Consider the following 25,819-nt stretch of genomic DNA (forward strand, 5'->3'; position numbering starts at 1 on the left):
ACCTATTTTAATTAAATTAGAATCAAATACCTAAAATTTCATTAGATACACTTTACATGCAATAAATAATTTCTTGAAAAAAGTCAGGGATGAAGGGTGGGAATTCAAAAAGTTTAACACCAGAAATTATTTCAACTTAGAAATAACCATATACATAAACCCAGACCATTATTTCATAATCTTTCATGTTTGGTTTTATGATGTACACAAATTTAGAGGGGAAATCATTTACCTTCTTAAAATGTAGGAAACGTAACAAAATGTACTCCCTACGGTATATGCTTTTAAGAAAACTTTTCAATGTTTTCTATGTTTTGTTCTAAAATTTAAAAACAAATTTTTTTAAGGTAAGTTAATATAGCTATCAACATCTAAAACTTCATGATATACCAAGGTTGTCTAGACAGTTCATTTGGTAGTAGAGAAAGGCTGTTTTGGAATTTTAAAAATATATCAAAACAAAAGTAGTCCCCTTAAATCCATTAAAAAATTGATTTTAATGATATCACTGAAATTCTTATTTTACATTTAGTACATATGAACCTATGTGATTTAACTTATTATTCTAAAACTTACCTTTATATTCTGCACCCAGTCTCAACATTAAACGCATAGGAAAAACCTTTGCCCAGGGAATCTCTAGCTTCTGGATAAGAATTCCACAAAGAAAAGGATTACTTGGTAATAGGAGATCATCAAGTTTCTGAAAAGTAGGTGTAATAAACAGAAATCCTCCATGATCCTTGCTACTGAGAAAACTCTCAGTAAAAGTAATATTGTCCAAGTTTTCTATGTATTTTCCTAGAAATAAAATCATTAATAAGAAGATTTTTAAATTGTTCTGAGAGGCATTCTAAGTTTGAATGTTGCAGTATAAACTTTCTTAAATAAAAGCAATGTAGATTTTTTTTTCTTATTTCCACTCTTGAAGCATCATCAATTGAGTAACTTATGTGTACAAAGCTCAGTTATTCCTGGAGACTGAGAATTGTGAACAAAATTTTGAAAATGTTTCTAACCACAGGTGGTTTAAAATTTTTCTCTGCACTGCATGACCAAGTGAAAATTCTTATCTCCCCCAATCCTACACAGATAGTAAGAAAACAATATAGACATATATAAAAAAATGAAGAAGGCAAATATATTTCCATTTTTTTAATTTTAAAAAACTGTTTAAAGACACTAATTACATAAAATGCTAGATTTAAGGTGACTGAAAATGATGAAAATTGAAAATGACTGAAAATAACTGAAAGCAATCTCTTCACAAAATAAATCTTTACCACAGTTAGCATAGCCAAAAGCATAAATGCCTTTAATTAATTTATCCATCCCCTGGTCTGAACAGTTCAAAATAAAATGCTATACCTTTTAGAGCATCCTTATAGATGGTGATAAATAGTTTGAAGATGTCGGTCGGAATAGCATCTTCATTTGGCAAACATAATAATAGAATAATTATTTCTGCCTGTCCCAAGCCATGCAATCCATTGGTTGAGAAGTACCAATATTTGTCTGAGGAATCTTAAGTGATAAAAGCATACAACTATAAATGTCAACTTCTTTTAACCACAGAAACTAATGTAGTTGTCCTTTGCATGAAGCACAACTTTTCAAATTCCTTATTTTCCCAAAGTTCTCCTCACAAAAAAACACTTTAAATTATATAAGATTAATGTAAAAGAAAGGATGAAAGATTATCTTACAGAGTCAATTAATAAATAACACTAAAATAAAAAATAAAATAAAAGATGCACTAATATGCTGAAATATAGTGGGTAAGAATCAAGCAAGTTTGTTTCAGAGAATGAAAAGCTGAGAGATGCATTAAGTACTGAGGATTATTTACTTCCTTACTTTTAATTAGGTCACATGTCACTTACTATAAAACTGTCTTTATTGCTACTAAATCAAGATTCTTATTTAATTACCAAATTTCAATTCATCTAAAAGCTATATGAAACACAGTCAATTATATCATTAATATCAAAATATAGCTCAGCTAGGAGCCCATAAGCTTAACCTAGGACTGACTGAAAGACACTAGTAGAAATCTTTAAGCTTTCATTTCAAGTTCCACTGAATATAAATCTAAAAAATCTATATTCCTTTGTAGCTAAAAATTCAATACCCAATGCTTACTTTTTATAGTTGCCAGTCAAAATTCAATTAATTAACTTCAGAAATTCTGCATACCAATTAGGCAAAGAAAGATTAATCATTACTTACAAAATACTAACTTGACATTCACGAGTAGATTAGCATTTAAGACAAATGTAACAGGACGAAAACTTTTGCTTTCAAGAAGCAAAATGATTTGCTCATGAGACGGGTGTTCTTCTATTACAGGCACTAAATCATGAAAGTAACATATTCGTTAGAATATAACTTCCTGTTAAATATGCTTGCAATAAAAACAAAAAAACACATTTAGAAATCCTTCAATAGCTTGATCAAACTTAGTAACAAAAGCAAACCCATTTCATAAAAATCAGTCAATGCCCTGGACAACTATTATGTACTCATTCTTTTCTATTTACATAAAGATATTAATGCTATAATACATATAAGCCCTGACACAGTATATTATATATGTAGTATATATGCAAATACATTGATTACACAGCATATTTATGCAATTTTAAAACACACATTTTTGTAAAGTGGATTCCAGACTGCCAGCCACTCTATTTATAAATTCTGAAATTTACAACTCTTGAAAGTACAACTTTATAACTCTCAAATTGTACATACTGCTTGCTGCCATATGCCCTATGTCAGTGACCAAGTGTCAAAAAACATCTTGATACCATCAACAGGAAAACAAACAAAGTATAGGACTTAAGGTATTTCTGCCACTACAGGCAGGTTCATGAAATAGCTCCTACTGACAGAACAGAGATCCTAAGCTTTATTCCCCTATATTATGATGCACAGAACATAATCATTTCATGTTGCAGGATGCAGCATAATGCCTGGGGTGACAAGGATGTATCCTAGGGAACTACTCTGAGTTGGGAGCTAGCCACAGAAACTCCAGCTTGAAAAAGACCTTAGAGATCGTACAGGTTCTCTTCTTTTACACAGGAAACTGAAGCCCATAGAGATTAAATAACATGCTTCAAGTCATAGATGTATTAAGTAGCAAATGAGGAACTAAAGTTCCTAGTTTGTTGTCCAATCCAATACTCTCTTCTTTGGGTGCTATGCTCCTTTAAAGAAAAATGATATGAGGGGAGGGGGGCAGGGGAAAAAATAACAAAACCTTAACACAATGGAAATATTTTCAGGACTAAAAATCAATGAGTTTCCCTGTTGAACTAAACTTTTGCCTCATTCTAAATTAGGGACTCAAGATGTCATAAATGAATCATATCCATTCAACTCAAAAGTTCAGATCTTTTTAGAATTTGTTTTCACATAACAAGACTTTTTGTAAACTTAAGATACCAAGCCATATTTCAGTACATATTTCAACCAAATCGTCTAAGCCTAAAAAGTACATTTCATACATCACAAAATTCACCAGTACATTCTTTCAAAAAAACCCTCTTTTAAAATTTAAATAACTGCTATCCTACCTGATCCCTTTTCTCCAGATGCAACCATAAGAGGGGGCAAACCGTCCTCATCATTAGGTAGAAGACTAATCTTATTGCAAACATTCTTGTCAATATCACACAGTAACCTATAATCCGAAGTACTAGCAACAGGTAAATTGCTGTGAACTAAGACATCAGTAGGAGTAGGTGGTCCCTCAATTTCTGCAAAAACATCATCATTTAGTGTAAAAGAACAAGAAGTAGGTAACCCCTCAGTTCCTGTGTTTATAGGCAGTTTTTCCACAGATGGAACCTGAGAAATAGGACTCCGAATTATATCACTTGTAATCTCTCCTATCTCATTGTTTGCTTTCTCCACTGCAGTAGAATGGGCATGATCCACTGTGTTTACTGTCTGTAAAATATGGAATTAAAAAAAAAAACAAAACACATCAGTTCATATTCTCTGTTCAACTGTGAAATGTTAATCGCTATAACCAAAGATACCTTTTTAACAAGAATAAATAAAACCAAAATGGGCTCAGAAATTCTTCAGAAGCCAAATTTGCCAAGAAACAGTACCATTTTGCTTCTTTAAATTCTGAAGAGTAAGACTTAACTTTACTATATCATATACTCAGTAGGTGTTAATGACTTTAATTTTATAGACTAGAAAAAGGAGGCAAGAAGAACTTCAGGATCCTGTACCATATCACACACTAATCAAATTTAGTTCAACTAAACTCTCCTGACAATAGCCAAAAAGCCTTGGGTGTGGGGAGGGGACCAAGGGAGAGATCAGCAGGTAAAGCAGGGAGGGGAGTGGTTAGGAAGCAGAGTGGTAGGTATATTCCTCAATAGTAACCACCAATAAACAACATTTCAAGCTGGCTTCAGTAAAGCCCCTTTCTTTTTGAACTGGCCAAAGCTGAGTCATTATTAAATGAGAACCAGTTTGAACTCAAGTAAAACTTACTAGCCTGTTTAGAACTTTTATTTTGTTAAAATATCAATTGAGGGTAGGTGTTAGCTAAGAAACATACTTTGGGTAATTATGGCTATTTGTAAATTCTAGCTCATGAACCCCGACAAAAAAGCATAGGTTTATATGCTATGTGAATTTAAACAGAGTAAGATACATGACAATCTTGTCTATACCCAGGATAAATCAGGTAACTGGCACAGAGTAGATGCTCAATAAATTTGTTTACTGAGTAAAAGCATTCCAATTTCATGTATTAATACTCACTTCTATTAATATTTTGCTACTTTACAATAAGAGTTCTTAGCGGGCTGGGATTCCGTCTTACTTATCTTTTATTTAACACCTAGCATATTTGTTTAAATGCAAACATAAATACCACTATCAGATACTTTATTGAATGTATGAAAATCACTAAACACATATTAGTCTAAATTAAATTACTAAATCTCAGTTCTATTTTGTTACACCAGTGGTTCTTAAAACGTAAGTCAGGGGGGCGCCTGGGTGGCTCAGTCGGTTAAGTGTCCGACATCAGCTCAGGTCATGATCTCATGGTTTGTGGGTTCGAGCCCCGCGTCAGGCTCTTTGCTGACAGCTCAGAGCCTGGAGCCTGCTTTGGATTCTGTGTCCCCCACCCTCTCTCTGTTCCTCCCCTGCTTGCACTCTGTCTCTCTAGCTCTCAAAAATAAATAAAGATTAGGAAAAATTTTTTTTTAAATGTGAGTCAGAGATCTCTGAGATCCTCAAGATCCTTTCAGGGAGTCAGTGAGGTCCTAGGATTTTCTTCATATAATTTAACCAAAAGCAACATAACACAACAGACTGAATATGGAAGCAGATGTGAGAATCTTGTATTAAGACAGACATCAAAGAATTTTGCAAAAATATGAAAGTGTCATTCCTCTCACTCAACTTTTATTTTGAAATGTCTATAAAAATACTACTTCTATTAATATGACAAATTTATTTTTAAATTAACTTTTATATTTTTCACAATTTTAATACAGGAATTATCACTAGGTATAACCCACATAACCTATAGTAGCTCTTTGAAGGTCTAAGTAAGTTTTAAGAGTATAAAGGCATCCTGAGAGCAAAAAGTCTGAGAATCATTACCTTAAACTGACATTAAAAAAGGTAAAATCTGGGGTGCCTGGGTGGTTCAGTCAGTTAAGCATCTGGCTCTTGATTTCTGCTCAGGTCATGATCTCACAGCTTGTGAGACTGAGCCCCATGTTGGGCTCTGCCCTGACAGGGTGGAACTTGCTGAGGGTTCTCTCTCTCCCTATCTCTCTGCCCTTCCCTCTCACATGCATGTTCTCTTTCTCTCTCTCAAAATAAATGTTTTTAAAAAAGGTAAAATCTGAAATATATTCACTACATCATATATTTCTCACTTTAGGAAGCTCACAGTATTAAAAAAATAAGTACTATAATAATCATGCTACAGAATATACTTAAAATAAAATCTTATTAAATCAACAAGTCATTCTTTAGATTCCTTACCAAGGGCATATCAGGCAAGAGAGGACTAACGTCTTCAGGACATCTTTTACTTCCAGATGATAATTTTGTTGTATCTGCAACCTCACCATTGGGCAGTATACCATCTGCGAACCATACTCTCTTCTGTTCTTTGGAGCATAATCCTAGGATCAGTTTATAAAGTAAAGTACTTGAATTTGGTAATATTACAATGATTTAATACTAAATTGGTTGGGAAGTGATTTCAAAAGCTTCTTGCTACCCATTAGCAAGACCTGCCTTCTCAGGATTGCAAAGGCCTGGGGAAATGACCTTTTATGATTCATCTACCCAGAATGGAAGTCTTTTCCTAATTCATAAAAAAGGAAGGAGTAACACTGGAAATTACATACTCAGAATAAGTGGACAGGAGAGGTTATATCTTTAGGACACTGGGGGCAGATTTAAAGCCTGTATTACTAAGCATACGTTTCTGAGGAGTGAGCGAAAACTGAATAAAATTTAAAGACAAAGGAAAGGTGGAAAAATGGAGTAGACTGGAGGATGGTAGATAAGCAAAGAAAAACATGGAAAAACAGAAAGAATTATAAAAAGTCTAAAAAAGGCAACAAGATCACTTGTGCATCAGAGGTCATTTCTTATTTTTAATTTACTTAACAAAAGAAGCATAATAATTTTTGTTCTTACAATGTGGATATTGGATTTTATTAATATTTCCCTCCCAAATTTGGAGAAAATAATTAGCTATCAGCATAAATACATGTTCTCTTTTATTACAAAGCATCCACAGATGGAGGTTATGAAAAAAGCTGCCAGATGGTTTTAGAATATAAAAATCAAAAGATTGACATCTACCTTCTAGAACATAATACAGATAACACTGAGAAAACTGGCATCACACATAACTTTTGCATTATGGATAGACATTCTAAATAAGGTATCTTTCGGGGCACCTGGGGGCTCAGTCAGTTAAGCATCTGACTTCGGCTCAGGTCATGATCTCAGGATTTGTGAGTTTGAGCCTCACACCAGGCTCTGTGCTGACAGCTCAAAACCTGAAGCCTGCTTCAGATTCTGTCTCCCTCTCTCTTTGCCCTTTCCCCACTTGCCCTCTGTCTCTGTCTCAGAAATAAATAAATGTTAAAAAAAATTTAAATACGGTATCTTTCATGTATCTGCAATACTTCTATAATTTAATAATTTAGGATGTCAAGATAAGACAATATGTAAATATTTTTAAAAAAATTTTTTTAATGTTTATTTATTTGTGAGAGAGAGAGAGAGAGAGAGAGAGAGAGACAGAGTGTGAGCGGGGGAGGGGCAGAGAGAGAGGGAGACACAGAATCTGAAGCAGGCTCCAGGCTCTGTCAGCACAGAGCCCGATGCGGGGCTCGAACTCATGAACCATGGGATCATGACCTGAGCCAAAGTCAGACGCTTAACCGACTGAGCCACCCAGGCGCCCCTAGAATATGTAAATATTTTTAACGTATATTTATTCATTTTAGAGCTATAACATACAACCATATATTCTGAATCTTATTTAAATTATAATGACAAATGGAAAACAGCTGTATTAAGAGATAAACTGAGGGGCGCCTGGATGGCTCAGTCAGTTAAGCATCCAAACCTCCAACTAAGCATCCAACGGCTCAGGTCATGATCTCATTGTGAGTTCAAGCCCTGCATTGGGCTCTGTGCTGACAGCTCAGAGCCTGGCGCCTGCTTCAGATTCTGTATCTCCCTCTGTCTCTCTGTCCCTCCCCTCCTCATGCTCTGTCTCTCTCTCTCTCTCTCTCTCCAAAATAAATAGACATTTAAAAAAATTTTTTTTTAAAGTATACTTAAAATTAAAAAGATAAACTGAAATCCAAAATAATTATCAGAAGTATCTGAATCTGCCTTTAACTGACATTTACACTTATCTTCTAGCAAGTTAGAGGCTAATAGTTTACGTTTAAAAATGTACACAGACTGGGTCACCTGGGTGGCTCAGTCGTTGAGCGTCCAACTTCGGCTCAGGTCATGATCTCACAGTTCATGAGTCTGAGCACCGCTTTGGGCTCTGTACTGACAGCTCAGAGCCTGGAGGTGCTTTGGATTCTGTGTCTCTCTCTCTCTCTGCCCCTACCCCACTCACACTCTCTCTCTCTCTCTCTCTTTCATAAACATTTTTAAAAAATGTACACAGGCTTTACTGAAGACCCTAAACTACAGCAGCTGTAAAAAAAAGACCAGAGAACCCAAAGATTTTTAAATAGGTTTTAAAAACATTTTTATTGTAGTAAAATATACATTTAAAAACAGATTTTTGAAGAAAGAGAGATGTGCCAGTTACTTACTTGTCTCTCAAACCCAAGCCCACCCTTCTATATAAGGTGCTCTTTGATGCCAGGCTAAAGTCTGGAAAGTGCAACTCCCAGACCCCCTTGCTGGTTGGCTCTGACCATGTTCTGCCAATAGTGTTGGTGGGAGACTGGAAGGTGGGAAGAGAAGGAATTCTGTTTCCAATTCCTTCCAGGATCCTTTCAGCAGCAGTACCACCAGATACACGGGCATGCCATGCAATTTTCAGTACTCCTAATATCAAGCCTGGATCACTCCTTTGCTCAACTGAACACCAATTGTATGAGAGCCCTTGATGGTTCCAGGATTTGCCACTTGGTGCTCCCCCAGAAATCACAATACCAGCCACATAGTACCCCAAGCCCTGAATCCCAGTTCTGAGAACCAAACACCTCCTGGTACTCCTGCACTGAGTTCTAGAATACTGCCTTTCACTGTTCATTACCCCAACCCTATGGGTAGTGGTTGTTTCCTGCAGTTAGCAATCGCTGAGTCACTTGAGCATGCCATTTTTGCTCTTTCAGCCTTCTAACACATATACCTACCAGTTCCCTGTACTAAATTTCTTCTGATATCTAGTCTAGTCCTCGCTAGACTCTATCAAACTAGAAAAATTCCATTAAAAATTATCTTTAGTCTAAGACACAGCATTTTCTGCTAATTACCTTCAACACTTGGTTGTTTAAGGGCTGAGATCGGTAAAGTTGTAGGTGAAGGTATACTGGATGTCTGACTCTCCTGAAGAGGCTGGATGTTGGCACATTCATCAGAATGATTAGATTTAAGATTAGAACCAGTTGGACTCATCATCCTTTCGAATGCCTGAGCTATAAAGGGGAAAAATATTAAAATATTAAAATATTTTTGAACTTCAAGGTAAATTATGATAAATTATCTATTTTTTCAAGTTGTGAGGAGAAAGAACTCATTGGCTAAGCAAGAAAAAGAAGTGGCACTTGGCAAAGATAATGACCTTACTCCAGCTGGCAGCACCCTACTTCACTATAAGTTACCAATTGTCTCAATATTCTATTTAGCATATGTTTGATATCTACTATAGGAAATAACTGCTATTTAATATGACTGTCTTGGTTTTTGTCCTTGTACCCCTACAGTCTGTTTTTGACACAGTTCAGTGTGATTCTTTTAAGACATAAATCCTATCACATCATTCCTGTTTAAAATCCCTTAATTGGTTCCCAACCGGAGTGAAAATCCCAGTTGTTACAGTGGCTCACAAGACCCTACACAGTCTACATCCCTACCTCCTCTGTCTTCCCATTGAGCTCTCTGACCTCATCTCTCACTACGATTCCCACTTGCTCATTAGGATCCAGCCACCAGGCCTCCTTGTTCTTCAACAAGTCAAATAAGCACTCTCCTAGCTTAGAGTCTTGGCTCTTATTCTCTCTGCCTGGAATGTTCTTCCACAAATACTCACTTTATTCTCAGCTTTATTCTCTCACTTTAAGTCTCTGTTCTCATGTCATATCATAAAGCCTTATTCTGCCCAACATTAAAAAACACTACTTCTTGTTACCAATCCGGTACTATCCATCCCTCTTATAATCTTTTATTTTCATTGTTACCAATCCGGTACTATCCTTCCCTCTTAGAATCTTTTATTTTCATTTAGGATATTATCGCCATCTGATATTCTCTTTCCTAACTATCCATCTCTCCCCACATTCCTAAGCTCCATGAGGTCATAAGTTCCATGAGAACAGGAAATATATTCTTTCACAGCTAGAGCTCCAAAATGCAAAATATTGCTTGAATGTTGGTGAATGATTTTTTATCCAAATAACATAGAACAGGCACTGAGAGCTCTCCCTTCAGCATTTCTCCAAACCAATCTGCTAGATATGTTGCCACTGCTACAGTCATCTTCCTCAAAGGCCACTGAATGACAGCAGTCTCATGAATCAGCTTCCCCTCACCAAATAAAATCCAAACATCTTACTCTGAGTTTTGAGTAATGTCCAACTTGCCCCAAATCTACCTAATGGCACTCACATGCGGGCTTCCTTGAAACTTACACAGTCTCAGCACAGCTTCCTCATTATCCATAATCTCTATTTAAACTATCTTTTCTTCTTAATCCTTTATGGAATCTAACAACCCTTGTTGAGCCATCTTTCTCATCTTATTTAATAACATTATTTTAAATGGTCACTTCTACCATCTTCAACCCTAAAGTTGATCTTAAAATAACTTGTGTTTGTTTTCTTGTGGTGTACAAATTAATGTTAAATAGAACTGTGAGAATATATTCTAGAAGGTATCATACAGAATAAATAAAACAGATAACTAAATAACCAAATTCATTCCAAGATATTTTCCTTGAGAAACCAAAGCATGATCCCAAAATCCTACTGAGTCTCTTTAATGACTGCATCTTTTCTCCTGGTACCTTACAGTCAAAATGTTTGAATGTTCACCTAAAACTCTGACATGTCAACTCAAATAATGTTTCAAATATTAGTGGCTATTTTATTTTTTTTCTTCAAGTAGGGAGAGAGAATTATGTGGGAGCCTGAATTCTATTCCTGAATTCTAGCAGGCTGTCTGGCCACCAGCACCAGCAGTCTTCTGGGGCTACTGAAACAACATGGGAAAAAAAACAAAACAACTATAAAGTCTTAAACTAACCTCTTCATAAACAATGTTGGTAATATGGAAATATAAAAAGTTCACACTCTGTTATCTTCCAGAGCAAGGGTCAACAACAGGGAGTAAAGTAGCTTACCTCAGGCTAATAGACTCCCATCAGAGCTTTTTGGAAAACTGATGAAAAATTTTATCTTCATTCAAAAGAGAAAAACAAATTATTATCAGGTATTTATTCTCCTGGCTAACAGGGGAAGCAGTACCTGAGCTAAAAGCACAGGCCTGGTATTGAAAAGTCCCAAGTCATATTTGCTGGGAATTAAACTGTCAACAAATCTTTCAAAATGCCAAGAAGTACTCAAAAGAGCAAATGTGTATTTGAGGGAAAAAGCACAATACAACACACACACACACACACACACACACACACACTGTGAGAACACAAATAAGACTACCAAGACTTGCTGATAATGGTAGCTAAGCTAGGGAGCCAGAAACAATGGGAAATTCATACAAACAAAATTCTAAAATTGAGAAGGGAAAAAAATATGAGACAAAAATGTGCTAATACTGTGACAGTTCTATGAATTTATATATAAAATCATAAATATTACTACCTTATTTTTTATTCCCATCTTAGATTATAATTTTCCAAAGGGTGGGAACAATTATCTTGCCTTATGCTATTAGTATGTAACACTAAATACTATTCAACAGTAACTATTCTATAAAAGTTTATATTAAGATGATAAGGATGACAATGATGTTGACAAAACAAATAGGCAGATGAAATGCAGCATTTAGGGACTTGGTACCTGTTAAAAGTTAATGAACTGCCACTCCAGAAACTGCTTCCTTTCCGGATTGGTAGTATTAATTGTGAGAGTAGAACAAAAAGAAGAGAAACCAAGCCGTGGGATGGCCCACCTAAGCCAGATAAGTCAACACTAGGTCCTCGCCTTAAGAAAATAAAGAAGTTTTTCTTTGTCACAATCCAATTGTTTTTAAGATATATTCAATTACTGGAAGAAAATATGTCAAGTTAATACTCACCTTTACTTATAGACTCAAAGCAGACTACACATACTCTTGCTTCCTTTTCTAGATATTGCAGTTTACACTTCCTATTACAACAGACACCACAAAAGACCTATAAAGAATAAAATATCGAACTTGGTTTTGTGTCAAGCATGTTTATACCTACAGGAGGCAGGGAGAGAGGAGGCCCAAAATCTAATTAACCAAACACCATTTTTTTTGATGATATAAATAATTTTTCTAATCACCATAATCATAGTTATTAAAATAATTATTTTTTATTTGTTTTACTTCAATGAGGTTTCTGCAACTTAAAATCATATCTCTGGAGTGGCTAGGTGGCTCAGTTGGTTAAGCATCGAATTCAGCTCATGTCATGATCTTGTGGTTCATGAGTTTGAGCCCCACATCAGGCTCTGGGCTGACAGCTCAGAGCCTAGAGTCTGCTTTGGATTTTCTCTCTCTCTCTCTCTCTCTCTCTCTCTCTCTCTCTCTCTGCTCCTCCCCGGCTCTTGCTCTCTCACTCTCTCTCAAAAATAAATAAAACTTTAAAAAAAATTTTTTTAAATAATAAAAAAATAAAAATAAAATTGTATCTCTCACAAGGGGAATTCCTTTAAGTCAATTCTGTTCATTGGAAAGGAACAAAATTTTTCTTTAATGAGTAACTTTACAATTTAAAGTTTTCTGTGGTCCTTTATTTACAACTTTTAAAGGTAGAATGTCATTTTTTTCTAAAAGAAAAGAGGGGTGATCTGAGACCAACCCAATACTGAAAATCAGTGCTGAATAAAAAATGCAATGTTGGGGTGCCTGGGTGGCTTAGTCGGTTGAGCATCCAACTTTTGATTTCAGCTCAGGTCACATTGGGGTCTGTGCTGAGCATGGAGTTGTTTGGGGTTCTCTCTCTCTCTCTCTCTCTCTCTCTCTCTCCCTCTGCCCCCCCTACTCACTCTCTTTCTCTTTAAAATACATAAAATGAAAATAAATGAATATAAATAAAAAAATTGAAAGAAGTAAATGTTATTTCTATAGGAAACCCTTAGAGTTTATAGTCAATGCAGTCAGAATGCAAACAACGCCAGCTTCAGCATTCTGAACCTTGTGGCAACCAATTTGTTTTTCTTTCTCCCAGTGTTTCCCTAGATAGACTAACACTAACTGCAAAATGGTCTTGAAATTAAGACTTCAAGGACCCAGGGGGATATAATGAATTTGGGACATCTCAAGTGTAAATGTTAGAGAGATAAAGACACATATTCTTTAGATTTCATAAAAACTAGTAATTAGTATTCCTTATTTCCCAGTATGTAATACTAATGACAATGTGACATTTATTCATTCTCAAGCAATCTATAAAACGAAAGTGTTTTATTTATTTCCACGTAGGTGAAAAATAGTGATTTTAAACTAAAACTTTAAATCATCTATCAATCCGTTTTATAACATTAAATTTCATTTTAAATGTCTCAAAAGAATAGGAGCACCTCAGTCTGTTATGTGTCCGATTCTTGGTTTTAGCTCAGGTCATGATCTCCCAGTTTGTAGGATTGAGCCCCAAGTCGGGCTCTGTGCTGTCAGCACAGAGCCTGGTTGGGATTTTCTCTCTCTCCTCTCTCTGCCCCTCCACCCACTCACTCATACATACATGTTATGAGTATGTATACATACATACTCTCAAGATAAATACATGTTAAAAAAAATAAATGTTTCAAAAGAATAAAAAACAAAGATTTTTATAACTTACTTTCCCACATGCTCGGCAGTGGTGTCGCCTTTTCGTAAAAGTAAATTTGACCTGGCAGTTCATACAGTTTGGAGCTTCTGAATCAGGAACCCAAGTAGGTTGTTTTAGGCCCAAAACCAGGCCTTCTTTGCAAGTGTTTACAGGTAGAGATTCTTGACTCACAGTTATAAAAGTGGATCCACCTTCAAAATTACTTTCTATATCAATGTAATTAGAGTTGAAGCTAACCTGAGGATCAGCTGTAGAATCAGTAGTACAAGTGGTTGGAACAATCGTATTTGTTGTGCTGGGTTCGCTTTCAGGGATATTTGGAACATCTGGTTTACCTGGTTCCTTTGAACTCCCTGGTCTTGATGGAATGCTAAACAATTGCTTAGGTCTAGCCCCTCCAACATGAACAGACTGACTATTAATATCAGAGACTGATAATTCATTCATAATCTCAGATTTATTGTTAGGTAACCCTTGTTCATTTGCAATTGTACTTTTTTCCCCTAAAGAAAGGCCACCATTTTCTGTTGTATTTTGTTTATCAACTGTTTCACAAATCATATTAATACCAAGACTTTCCCCAGTAGCTCCTGTTTCAGCATTGAAATATGTATTACTGACATTTCCATCATCTAGGCCTTTCACATCTATCTGATTCATTTCAGATTTTGAGTCATTCACATTTTCTTCAAAGGCTTTTATGTTACTAGTCTGAAGATACTGTTCAGTTAGAAAGGCATCAAGTTCAGCATCACTAATTAGTGTTCCACTTTTCATACCTTCATCAATATTAAAGTAATCTAAGTCTTGCCCACTGATATCAGTGCTTAAAAAAGGGAGACCTTCACAACCATCAGGAAACTCTGGGGCATCAGCACCAGAAAGCTCCAAATGAGATTCTGTAGCTGTAGAAGAATTTGTGTTACCAGGGTAATCCAAAGATTCAACTCTGATTACCATCTGGTTGGACTCTTCCTTTCTATCTCCCACCTTTTCAATTACGTTTTCACATTTTTCCTGTTTCAAATGATCAGTCTCCTTCAACGGTTCCCCACCCAGAATAACACTCTTCTGTACTTCTTCATGGACTGTCACTGTGTCTTGTATGTTATCTTTATGTTCATTCTGTGATAAACAATCACCATGTGCTTTAGTTTCAATTAATGATCCACACAAAGACCCAGGTACTGGAAGACAGGTCAATGAGGAATAGATCTCTTCATCTGAAACCTGTAAAGCTGGAGAGGAATCTTGGATTGTATCTTGATTATCTTTAAGACCTATATTTCTTGAGTCTTCTTTTGCAGATTGTTTTACAAATACAGCAGTCCTATCTTCCTGAAAGGAAAAGTCAGGTGATTTGAAATTTTCATCTTTTGAATTTGAGTCATGTAAGTATAAATCTTCATTTTTTGGAACACTGCAGGGCACAGCACTTGTGCAGTCTCCTTGTTTTAAACATTCTGTGGCAGCTATGACTGCCACATCTACTTCATCTTCCACCAAACAGCTATCAGCTTTTAGTAATTCACATGGCTGGTTCTTGCGTTGTAGGTTGTCTTTGGTATCAAACATTTTAGAACTTTGTTGAGTCAAAGCAGATGGCATGTTAAAACCATCAACAACTGGTTCTAACTGATTAGAGATCTTTTTATCCTTTAAATTCTCTTTTCCGCTGTAATTACATGAATCTGAAGGTGCTGTATCTACTTTCATACCCAATTCTTCAGCTCCACTAATTTCTCTATTTTGTAATTCAGAGTGGACATCATTCTGTTCCTCTCTGACAGTATTATTATCACGGTCTGTTGAAGAGGCATGAAGAGTTTCTGACACTGAAGATAAATCCAATCCAATCAAAGAATCTGCACTAGACTTAAAATCATCTGGCAATAATTGTTTAATATCTTCTTCACTATTTGTTACATGAACTAAGTTACCCATGTCACTTATCAGGTCACAGACAGGTTTACTACATCGTCCCATATACAGAGGCTGGATTTCATCTGAAGTGCCACCATCCACAGAAGAAAGCAGATCAAGTCCTGTTACATTTTTTTCATTTTGTATAGAAGTTAGTCCCTCAAGTGTTTTGTTCAGAGAAATCTGATTTGTTTCATAGCATGTTTCTGATGAGGCACAACAATTAATGCATTGTTGATCCTTTGGTAGTAGCGAGGAAGCCAACTCTGAAGAAACTGAACAGTGGTTAGAATCATATACATTTTGCACATCTCGGAGATAATCTTGTTCATCTAATTAAAAGACAGATACAATGTTATTCAGGAGAGCCAAATTAAAATTATCACAAAGATGTTACATTTTCTAAGACTTCTAAACTGAACTTCTATTTAGACCAGAGGTAGACTACTTTCTTACAAACGGTAACAACCTCCAAAAAATTTTTTTAAGATTTTTTTATTTTTGAGTAGTCTCTATACCCAGTGTGGGGCTCAAACCCTGAGATTAAGAGTCACACGCTCTGATTGAGCCAGCCAGGCGTTCCACCCCCCATTATTTTTATTTAAACTACTTGGGAGTTTTTACTATTCAATGCAAATGTCACAATGTGATAAAAGTTGCATTTGAAATAGGGGCGACTGAGTGGCTCTGTCAGTTAAGCATTGGACTTCAGCTTAGGTCATGATCTCACAGTTCATGAGTTCAAGCCCTACATCAGGCTCTGTGCTGACAGCTCGGAACCTGGAGCCTGCTTCGGATTCTGTGTCTTCCTTTCTCTCTGCCCCTCCCCCACTCATCCCTCTACACTTGCACGCTCTCTCTCAAAAGAAATAAGTAAACTTTAAAGAAACACACACACACACACACACACACACACCCCAAAATAACTCAGCTGCACTATAAAAACCAGACTGAGGAAGAGCTGAAAAACAATTTAACTTCTTGGTTCTCTCTCCAGTTTCCTAGTCTTCATTCTAAAATGAGTAAAACAGGGGTGCCTGAGTGGCCCAGTGAGTTAAGTGTCTGACCTCAGCTCAGGTCATGATCTCAAGGTTCTTGTGTTCAAGCCCTGCATCAGCCTCCACACTGACAGTGCAAAGCCTGCTTTGGGTTCCTTCTCTCTCTCTCTCTCTCTGTCCCTCCCCTACTTGTGCTCTCTCTCTCAAACAAATAAAAAAATGGGGTTGGTCTTTATAAATATCATTATAAAAAAATAATAAAGTGAGTAAAACACTATCTCTCATAGTAATGAAATACCAATTCATGTAAAGTTTTCAAGTTGCTTTCAGCTGGCTCATATGTTGATTTTAAAGGTCTTTTAGTTAAATTTGTATCTGTAGAGAAAACTAGCTTCCTTACTTCTATTTCTGGCTATTGGTTCTATTCTGTATAAGAATAAACTAACATGTTATAATAAAACATGAACTCCTTACAGAATATAACCTTGTGACCAGAACTAAAACCAAATTTGCTAACAGTACTCTATATCTTAGATAACTGATGCACAGACATTTAGAAATTCCATTAGTAACAAAAATTAAAAACCAACACACCTGGATTCTGTTCAAAATCATCTAGGAGTCTGTCCAAGTCACTGACTGCTGCTTTAAAATAACTGTCCATCCTACTTAAAGACTTATTCAGAATTTAATTCTCTATGCCTAGAAAATAAAAAGTCATGAGAGTTCATTTAATTCTCTAACATATAAATATTATGCCATCTACTGCATACCAAGAAACATAGTCGAGAAATAGACACAAATAAATTCCTTTGAGGAATCTACAATTTAGTTGAAGCAATTGCCTCTCTATATACAAAATGACAAGAAAACTCTAACAACATAACATACATATACTATTGTAAATTTTAAAACACTTATCTAAGTGACATGAGTTACTTAAGGTACATAATCAAAGAAGAATTCATAAGTCAATGCTAAAAATAGTTATAAGAACTTTATATCAAATAATATATATGATATGGTAATATAAAATATACCACTTACGAATAAAAATACTGCATATAAAAACTTATGGGATTCAGCAAAAGCAGTACTTCAAATACAGCTTTAGATCCTTATGTTAGAATAGGAGAGAGACTGAAGATTAGTAAGCTAAGAACAGGAGTTAAAGAAATAGAAAATGAACATATTAAGAGAAATATAAAAAAAAACTAAAAGTTAGCTCTATGAATAAAGCAGATAAACCTCTGATCTATGTCAAGAACTTCTCCCTATAAGTCTGGAGACACCTTAAAGAAATCTATCAGTGGCCAATGAGATAAAATCAAAACGACACAGGAGCCTAGTTGAAGGGGTTCCTACTGTCTTAAATAGGACAACCAAACATCAAATTAACTAAGCCTGCAAAGGACTGAACACAAATCAAATAGATAAAAAACAAAGAGATCTTAATGATACTAAAAACAAAAACAAATACCACCACTCATTAGAGGGTTGCCAGGGCATAAACCCAATGCTCTGAAAGGTGATACATTAAGGGAAAAGAGCCAATAACTTATCCTTCCCTCTATTAACAAAATGTACTTTAAGTAGTTGCTGAGGGAAAGTTCTTTAGGTAAGAATCTCAGGTAATAAATGCAGATGTATATTAAAATTTTTTAAATCATCTCTTGGCAATCCTTAATGCAAATAATAGACTAGGCAATGGCTATCAATGGATGTTAATTAAAGGGCTAGACGAAAGACTGGAAGAGAACTTTATAATGGTGGAAACAGGCAAACACATCTGACTTCCTTCCAGTGATCAATTTCACTATCAATAAATATGGAAGGGAGTGCCTGGGTGGCTCAGTCGGTTAAGCGTCTGACTTCAGCTCAGGTCATGATCTCGCAGTTCGTGAGTTCGAGCCCCGCGTTGGACTCTATGCTGACAGCTCAGAGCCTGGAGCCTGTTTCAGATTCTGTGTCTCCCTCTCTCTGCCCCTCCCCTGCTCGCACTCTGTCTCTGTTTCTCAAAAATAAATAAACATTAAAAAAATAAATACATGTGGAAGAACCAAACATTATGTGCCTCATGTGGAAGATACAGTATCCCATATAATGTATTCTTACCCAAAAAAACTGAACCTCAATCTAATCAAGCTTTTAGAACTAACCACGTATTTACAGGAAATCCAAGCATAGAGAGACAAGTTAGATGATATCAAAACAAAGCAATCAACTAAATCCAGAAGGTGGAACACTCTACAGCAACGTTCCTCACACTGTCTTTGGTAAATGACCTTTTCTAAAAAAAATTTCCAATCTGTTCCATACTGCTACTTTTGTAAAACATAATCAACAATATAAATTTTGCAATAATACATAACAAAAAGATATACATTATTAAGCACATCTGAACAGTTCCCTGGGGTGAAGAATAAGAGTGGGAAATGAGGGATAAAAGACAAAAATGAGACAGTTTTTTACAAGAACCATTTATGATAGTGCCATGAAATGAACACTTGAGGTCCAGAAAAAAATAAGGACACTTTAAAAATGAGTTAAAAAGCTTAGACACAGCTTAAGAGAAAAATGAATGAACTAGAAAACCTACCTGAAAAAACCACCTAAAAGGCAGCCCAGAAAGACAAGAGGGACATATGACAGGGTAAGAGACATGGATGGCAGAACTCATCTATCATAAGAATGGAGACCTCTAAGGAAGATAGACAGCATGAAACAAGGATGGTTAAAAAGATAATGGTAGGAATTTTTCTAGAATTGATGAAAAATACAACTCAACAGATACAGGTAACCCCTATACCAAGCAATTTCAATAAAGAGAAATGCACAGGTGGCCACTCTATAGTTAAACTTTTATACTCCAAAGGTAAAGGACCCTTCAGAAAAGGTCACCTTAAAAGAACATAATTAGGGGCGCCTGGGTGGCTTGGTCGGTTAAGCGTCCGACTTCGGCTCAGGTCATGATCTCACAGTCCGTGAGTTCGAGCCCCGCGTCGGGCTCTGTGCTGACAGCTCAGAGCCTGGAGCCTGTTTCAGATTCTGTGTCTCCCTCTCTCTCTGCCCCTCCCCTGTTCATGCTCTGTCTCTCTCTGTCTCAAAAATAAATAAACGTTAAAAAAAAAAAAAAAGAACAATAATTAGGGGTGCCTGGGTGGCTCAGTCGGTTAAGCATCCGACTTCAGCTCAGGTCAGGATCTCATAGTCCATGGGTTTGAGCCCTGCGTCAGGTTCTGTGCTGACAGCTCAGAGCCTGGAGCCTGCTTCGGATTCTGTGTCTCCCTCTCTCTCTGCCCCTCCCCTGCTCATGCTCTGTCTCTCTCTGTCTCAAAAATAAATAAAAACATTAAAAAAATTTTTTTTAAAAAAACAATAATTATTCTGGAAACAGGTAAACTTCAGAACAATTTTCAATAATAATGGCATGTCATCCTAATTTAACACAGCACATTACTTCTTTTATTTCCATTTTTAAATTTTTTTAATATTTTATTTTATTTTTCAGAGAAAGAAAGAGAGAGGGAGGGAGCAAGGGATGAGCAGACAGAATCCAAAACACACTCCAGGCTCCGAGTTGTCAGCAGAGAGCCTGACACGGGGCTCAAATGCATGAGCCACGAGATCATCACCTGGGCCACAGTCGGATGTGTAACCAACTGCGCCACCCAGTCAACCCATTTTCCATTTTTAAATTGTGGTTATATCATACATATACAATAGTACACAAAAACATACACACCAAAACAAACAAAAGGAACTTGGAATAAGAGAAAAATGCAGGAAACAGAAGAAAACTTCAAAGAAACTAATATTCTCAGAAAAAACAGCAATGCATATATGACACAGGAACAGGAAGCCATAAATAAGGAACATATGTGGGGGGGACAGGGAGCGATCATGAAAATTGATGGCAAAAATCTTAAAAATTCAAGTGAAGCTTGTTGGATGCAATTAAAGCAGTGCATAGAGAGGCATTTATAACTTAAGTGCATATGTTTAAAAAAAGATCTAAAAATCAATCATCTAAGCTTCCACCTTGGGAAACTAGAAAAAGGAGAGTAAGAAGAGCAAAACAAGTAGAAACAAAGATAACAAAGATTAGAACAGAAAACAATGAGATTAAAAGCAGGAAAGCAACAGAGAAATAGGAAAAAAAAATCACTGAAACCAACAACTCCTTTCTTTGAAAAAAAAATCAGTAAAACTGATAAATTAGGCTAATCAAGAAAAGAGCAAAGCACCTGGGTGCCTCAGTAACTTCAGCATCTGACTCTTGATTTGGCTCAGGTCATTGTCCCAGGGTCATGGGATCGAGCCCTACATCAGGCTTCATGCTGAGCATGGAGCCAGCTTAAAATTCTCTCTCTCTCTCCCTCTGCCCCTCTCCCCTGCTCACACATGCTCTCTGTGTCTCAAATTAAAAAAAGAAAACAGAAAAAAAAAGAGAGAGAAACACAAATTACCATATCAGAAATGAAAGAGGGAACAAAATTACTGATAATATGAACTTAAAGGAAAATGAGGAAATATGAACAACACTATGCCTCCAAACTTGATAATTTAGATGAAATAAACCATTTCCTTGGAAGACACAAGCTACCAAACCTCACACAAAGAGAAACAGATAACCCAAACAGCCCTGTATCTATTAATGAAACTGAATCAATAATTAGTAACCTTCCACAAATCACCAGATCCAGATGGCTTCATTGGTGAATTTTACCAAATATTTAAGGAAGAAATAATACCAATTCTCCACAATCTCTTTCAGAAAAAAGGAAGCAGAGGGAATCATTCCTAATTCATCTGTATTAGACCAGTATTAATCTAATACCAAAACCAAATACAGACATTACAAGAAGAAAACTACACACCAATATTGCTCATGAACACAGACATAAAAATCCTCAACAAAGTATTAGCAAGTAGAATCCAACAATGTATAAAAAAAAATTGACACAACAACCAAGTGAAATTTATCCAGGTATGCAAGGCTGGTTCAACCTCTGAAAATATCACATTAACAGATTAAAATATTATCAAATAATCATATCAGTGGATGCAAAAAAAAAAAAAGCATTTGACAAAACTCAACACTTACTTATGATAAAAACCCTCAGCAAGTTATGAGCAGAGAGAAACTTCTTCAATTTGATGAAGAATAGCTACAAAATGCCTACAGCTAATATTATATACATTATGATGAGAAACTGGATGCTTTCCAATCAAAGATTGGGATCAAGGAAAGGATATCTTCTTTCACAACTCCTATTCAACACAGTACTGAAACTGCAGTAAGAAAGGAAATAAAAGATACACCATTTGGAAAGGAAGAACTACAACTGTCTTTATTTGTAATGACATGATTTTCAATGTAGAAAATCCCCAAAAACTGGCCCCCCCCAAAATAGAGTAGTGAATATAGCAAGGATGTTGGATACAGGGTTAATATACAAAAATCAAATGCATTCCTATACATGAGCAAGGAACAACTGGAATTTGGAATTTTAAAAAATACCATTTACGATAGCACATCAAAAGAGTAAATACTTAGGTATAAATTAACAAAATACATACTGGACCCATATGTGGAAAACTACAAAATACGAATGAAAAAAATCAAAGAAGACCTAATTAAATGAAGATATATTCCACGTTCAAGGATAGGTACACTCCATATTGTTAAGATGTCAGTTCCTCTCAACTTGATCTCTGGATTCAATGCAATCCCAATCAAGATCCCAGCAAGCTTTTTTGCAGGACTCAGGAAACTCAGAATTCTAAAGTGTATACAGAAAGGAAGAGGACCTAGAATAGCCAACATAACGCTGAAAAAGAAGAACAAATTTGGACAACTCACTCTAATTTTAAGACTCATAAAGCTATAATAATTAAAACAATGTAGTACTGGCAAAAAAAAAAAAAAAAAAAAAAAAGACACATAAACCAGTGCAAAAGAATAGAGAGCCTGCGGGGCTCCTGGGTGGCTCAGTCAGTTGAGCATCTGACTTCAGCTCAGGTCATGATCTCATGGTTCATGGGTTTGAGCCCCACATCGGGTTCTGTGCTGACAGCCCAGAGCCTGGAGCCTGTTTCAGATTCTGTGTCTCCCTCTCTCTCTGCCCCTCCCCTGCTCACGCTTTGTTTCCATGTGTCTCAAAAATAAATAAACATTAAAAACAATAATAAAAAAATAAAAAATAAAAAGAATAGAGATCCTAGAAATAGACCCACACAAATAAATACAGTCAAATTATCTTTGACAAAGGCGCAAAGGCAATTCAAAGGAGAAAGGCTAGTCTTTTCAACAAGTGGTGCTGAGAAAACTGGACATCCCAAAAATGGGACATCCCATGCCAAAAATACGAACCTAGATATGGACCTTACACCTTACACAGGAACATACTTAAAAAGGATAAAGAACTAAATGTAAAATATATTATAATATTTCTTGAAGAAAACATTACAGAAAAATCTACATAACCTTGGGTTTGGTTATGAGTTTGATTATGATCATAACAACAGAATGATCCATTAAAAAAATTGATGAAGTTAGACTTTAAAATTAAAAAAACATATGCTCTGAAAAAGACACTTAAGAGAATAAGAGGACAAGCCATATCCTGGGAGGTAACATTTGCAAAACGCATATCTGATAAAGGACTTGCATCTAAATCTCCAAACAACTCCTAAAATTAAATAATTAGGAAACCAACAATCCAATTAAATGGGCAAAAGTTCCACAAAGAGACACCTCACCAAAGAAGACACACAGCAAATAAATATATGATAAAATGCTCAATGTCATTTGTTTTTAGGGACTACAGATTAAAACAATGAGGTACCATTTTACATCAATTACAATGGCTAAAATCCAAAAAACCGACAATACCAAATGCTGCAAGGATGCTATTCAGCAGGAACTCTCATTTATTCCTGATGGGAATACAAAATGGTACAGCCACTCTGAAAAATAGTTTGCCTCTTATAAAACTAAACATAGTCTTACCATATGATCCAGCAATCATACTATTAGGTATTTTACCCAATTGACTTAAAGATTTATGTCCACACAAGAATTTAGATGTGAAATTTATAACAGCTTCTTTTACAACTGACAAAATTTGGAAACATCCAAAATGACCTTCAGTAAATGAACAGATAAATAAACTGTGATACATCCATGCAATGGAATAGTATTCAATGATACAAAGAAATAAGCTAACAAGCCACAAAAAGACATGGGACGTACCTTAAATATGTACTGTATGTGAAAGAAGACAGTCTTAAAAAGTCTACATACTGTATTATGATTCTAATTGACATTTTGGAAAAGGTAAAACTACAAAGAGAATAAACACATCACTGATTGCTAGTAGTTTGGGGGACAGTCGAACTTGAAAGTAAAGCACTGTGGATTTTTTAGGGTGGTGAAACTATTTTATATGATACTATAGTGGTGAATATAAGACATTAAGCATTTGTCAGTATCTACAGAACTTTATGACACAAAGAATAAACCTCAGTATTTCCAAATTTTTAAAAATTATTTAGAAGGTCAGGTGATCGGGTGCCTTGGTGGCTCAGTCAGTTAAGGGTCTAACTTCAGCTCAGGTCATGATCTCATGGTGCGTGGGTTCGAGCCCCATGTCGGGCTCTGTGCTGACAGCTCGGAGCCTGGAGCCTGCTTCAGATTCTGTGTCTCCCTCTCTCTGCCCCTCCCCACTCATGCTCTGTCTCTCTCTCTCTCAAAAATAAACAAACATTAAAAAAAAAATTTAAGGAGCGCTTGGGTGGCTCAGTTGGTTAAGCATCGGACTTCAGCTCAGGTCATGATCTCACCGTTTGTGAGTTCGAGCCCCACATCAGGCTCTGTGCTGAGAGATCATAGCCTGGAGTCTGTTTCAGATTCTCTGTCTCTCTCTCTCTCTGCCCCTGCCTCCCACTCTCTCTCTCCCCCTCAAAAATAAACATTAAAAAAAAATTTGGCGGGGGGGGGGGTGGGCGGTGCCTGGTTGGCTCAGTCAGTTGAGCATCCGACTTCAGCTCAGGTCATGATCTCAGTCCATGAGTTCAAACCCCTCACTGGGCTCTGTGCTGACAGTTCAGGGCCTGAAGTCTGCTTCAGATTCTGGGTCTCCCTCTCTCTGCCCCTCCCCCACTCACACCTCAGTCTCTCTCTCTCTCTCTCTCTCTCTCTCAAAAGTAAATAAACATTAAAAAAAATTTTTTTAAGTAGTGAAGGAATTCTGAATATAGAAATATTAAAAAACTAAAGCACAGGAACTAGAAGGCCTAGAAATAGTCTCTCATTAGGAAAAAAACCAGCATTTTTCTAAAAAATTATGGAATTCATTAAATGTTTACAGAGTATCTCTATGTATACCAGTGTACTACTAAGCATTATGTCATTTGAGGTGCCTACAAAGGTGAAAAAAAGGAAAGATAATTAAATAATAATAGAATCCAATAATTTATAAAAGATATAATGCAAATACTGTACAAGAAACCTTTTTTTTTTTTTTTAACGTTTACTTATTTTTGAGACAGAGAGAGACAGAGCATGAACGGGGGAGGGTCAGAGAGAGGGAGACACAGAATCCGAAACAGGCTCCAGGCTCTGAGCTGTCAGCACAGAGCCCGACGCAGGGCTCGAGCTCACAGACCGCGAGATCATGACCTGAGCCGAAGTTGTCCGCTTAACCGACTGAGCCACCCAGGCGCCCCACGTAAATGAAACCTTTTAACATGACATTTGAAGCTGCACATAATTCCCATTTCAATCAACTAAGATGTACTTACTGTGCCAAAAATCTATGATGTACAGTAAAAGACACAAATGGAATATAAGATATACTCCCTAAAGAAGTTTATTTGTGTGTACGTATAGCAACCTGTTTTAGGTAGTACTTTTTTTTAAAAATTTTTTTTAATGTTTATTTATTTTTGAGACAGATAGAGACAGAGCATGAATGGGGGAGGGTCAGAGAGAGAGGCAAACACAGAATCAGAAGCAGGCTCCAGGCTCTGAGCTGTCAGCATAGAGCCCGATGTGGGGCTCGAACTCACGGACCGTGAGATCATGACCTGAGCTGAAGTCGGACGCTTAACCAACTGAGCCACCCAGGCGCCCCTGTTTTAGGTAATA

At 36.3% G+C, this 25,819-nt stretch overlaps 1 protein-coding gene across 5 annotated transcripts in view; it reads right to left on the reverse strand.

The window, feature by feature from the left end:
• The window catches only part of ZFYVE16 (zinc finger FYVE-type containing 16), a 53,594-nt gene that overhangs the window by 22,468 nt on the left and 5,307 nt on the right, over positions 1–25,819 (reverse strand). For 4 of the 5 annotated variants that reach the window (XM_025924263.2, XM_086697844.1, XM_086697819.1 and 1 more), the window contains 9 exons: positions 17,260–17,367; positions 13,754–15,999; positions 12,022–12,118; positions 9,024–9,185; positions 6,034–6,176; positions 3,582–3,957; positions 2,230–2,352; positions 1,369–1,524; positions 577–801 (listed from right to left, as the gene is read on the reverse strand). In XM_025924263.2, coding sequence (XP_025780048.1) covers positions 577–801; positions 1,369–1,524; positions 2,230–2,352; positions 3,582–3,957; positions 6,034–6,176; positions 9,024–9,185; positions 12,022–12,118; positions 13,754–15,999; positions 17,260–17,329 — 3,598 coding nt within the window. In that variant the 5' untranslated portion in view covers positions 17,330–17,367. Of the gene's footprint in view, positions 1–576; positions 802–1,368; positions 1,525–2,229; positions 2,353–3,581; positions 3,958–6,033; positions 6,177–9,023; positions 9,186–12,010; positions 12,119–13,753; positions 16,000–17,259; positions 17,368–25,819 lie in introns of those variants that run through there. The other variant, XM_086697853.1, reaches the window with a different exon arrangement.

This window comes from Puma concolor, chromosome A1, assembly GCF_028749965.1.
Source record: "Puma concolor isolate L17-30 chromosome A1, mPumCon1.1.hap2, whole genome shotgun sequence".
In the NCBI taxonomy this organism is placed as follows: Eukaryota; Metazoa; Chordata; class Mammalia; order Carnivora; family Felidae; genus Puma; species Puma concolor.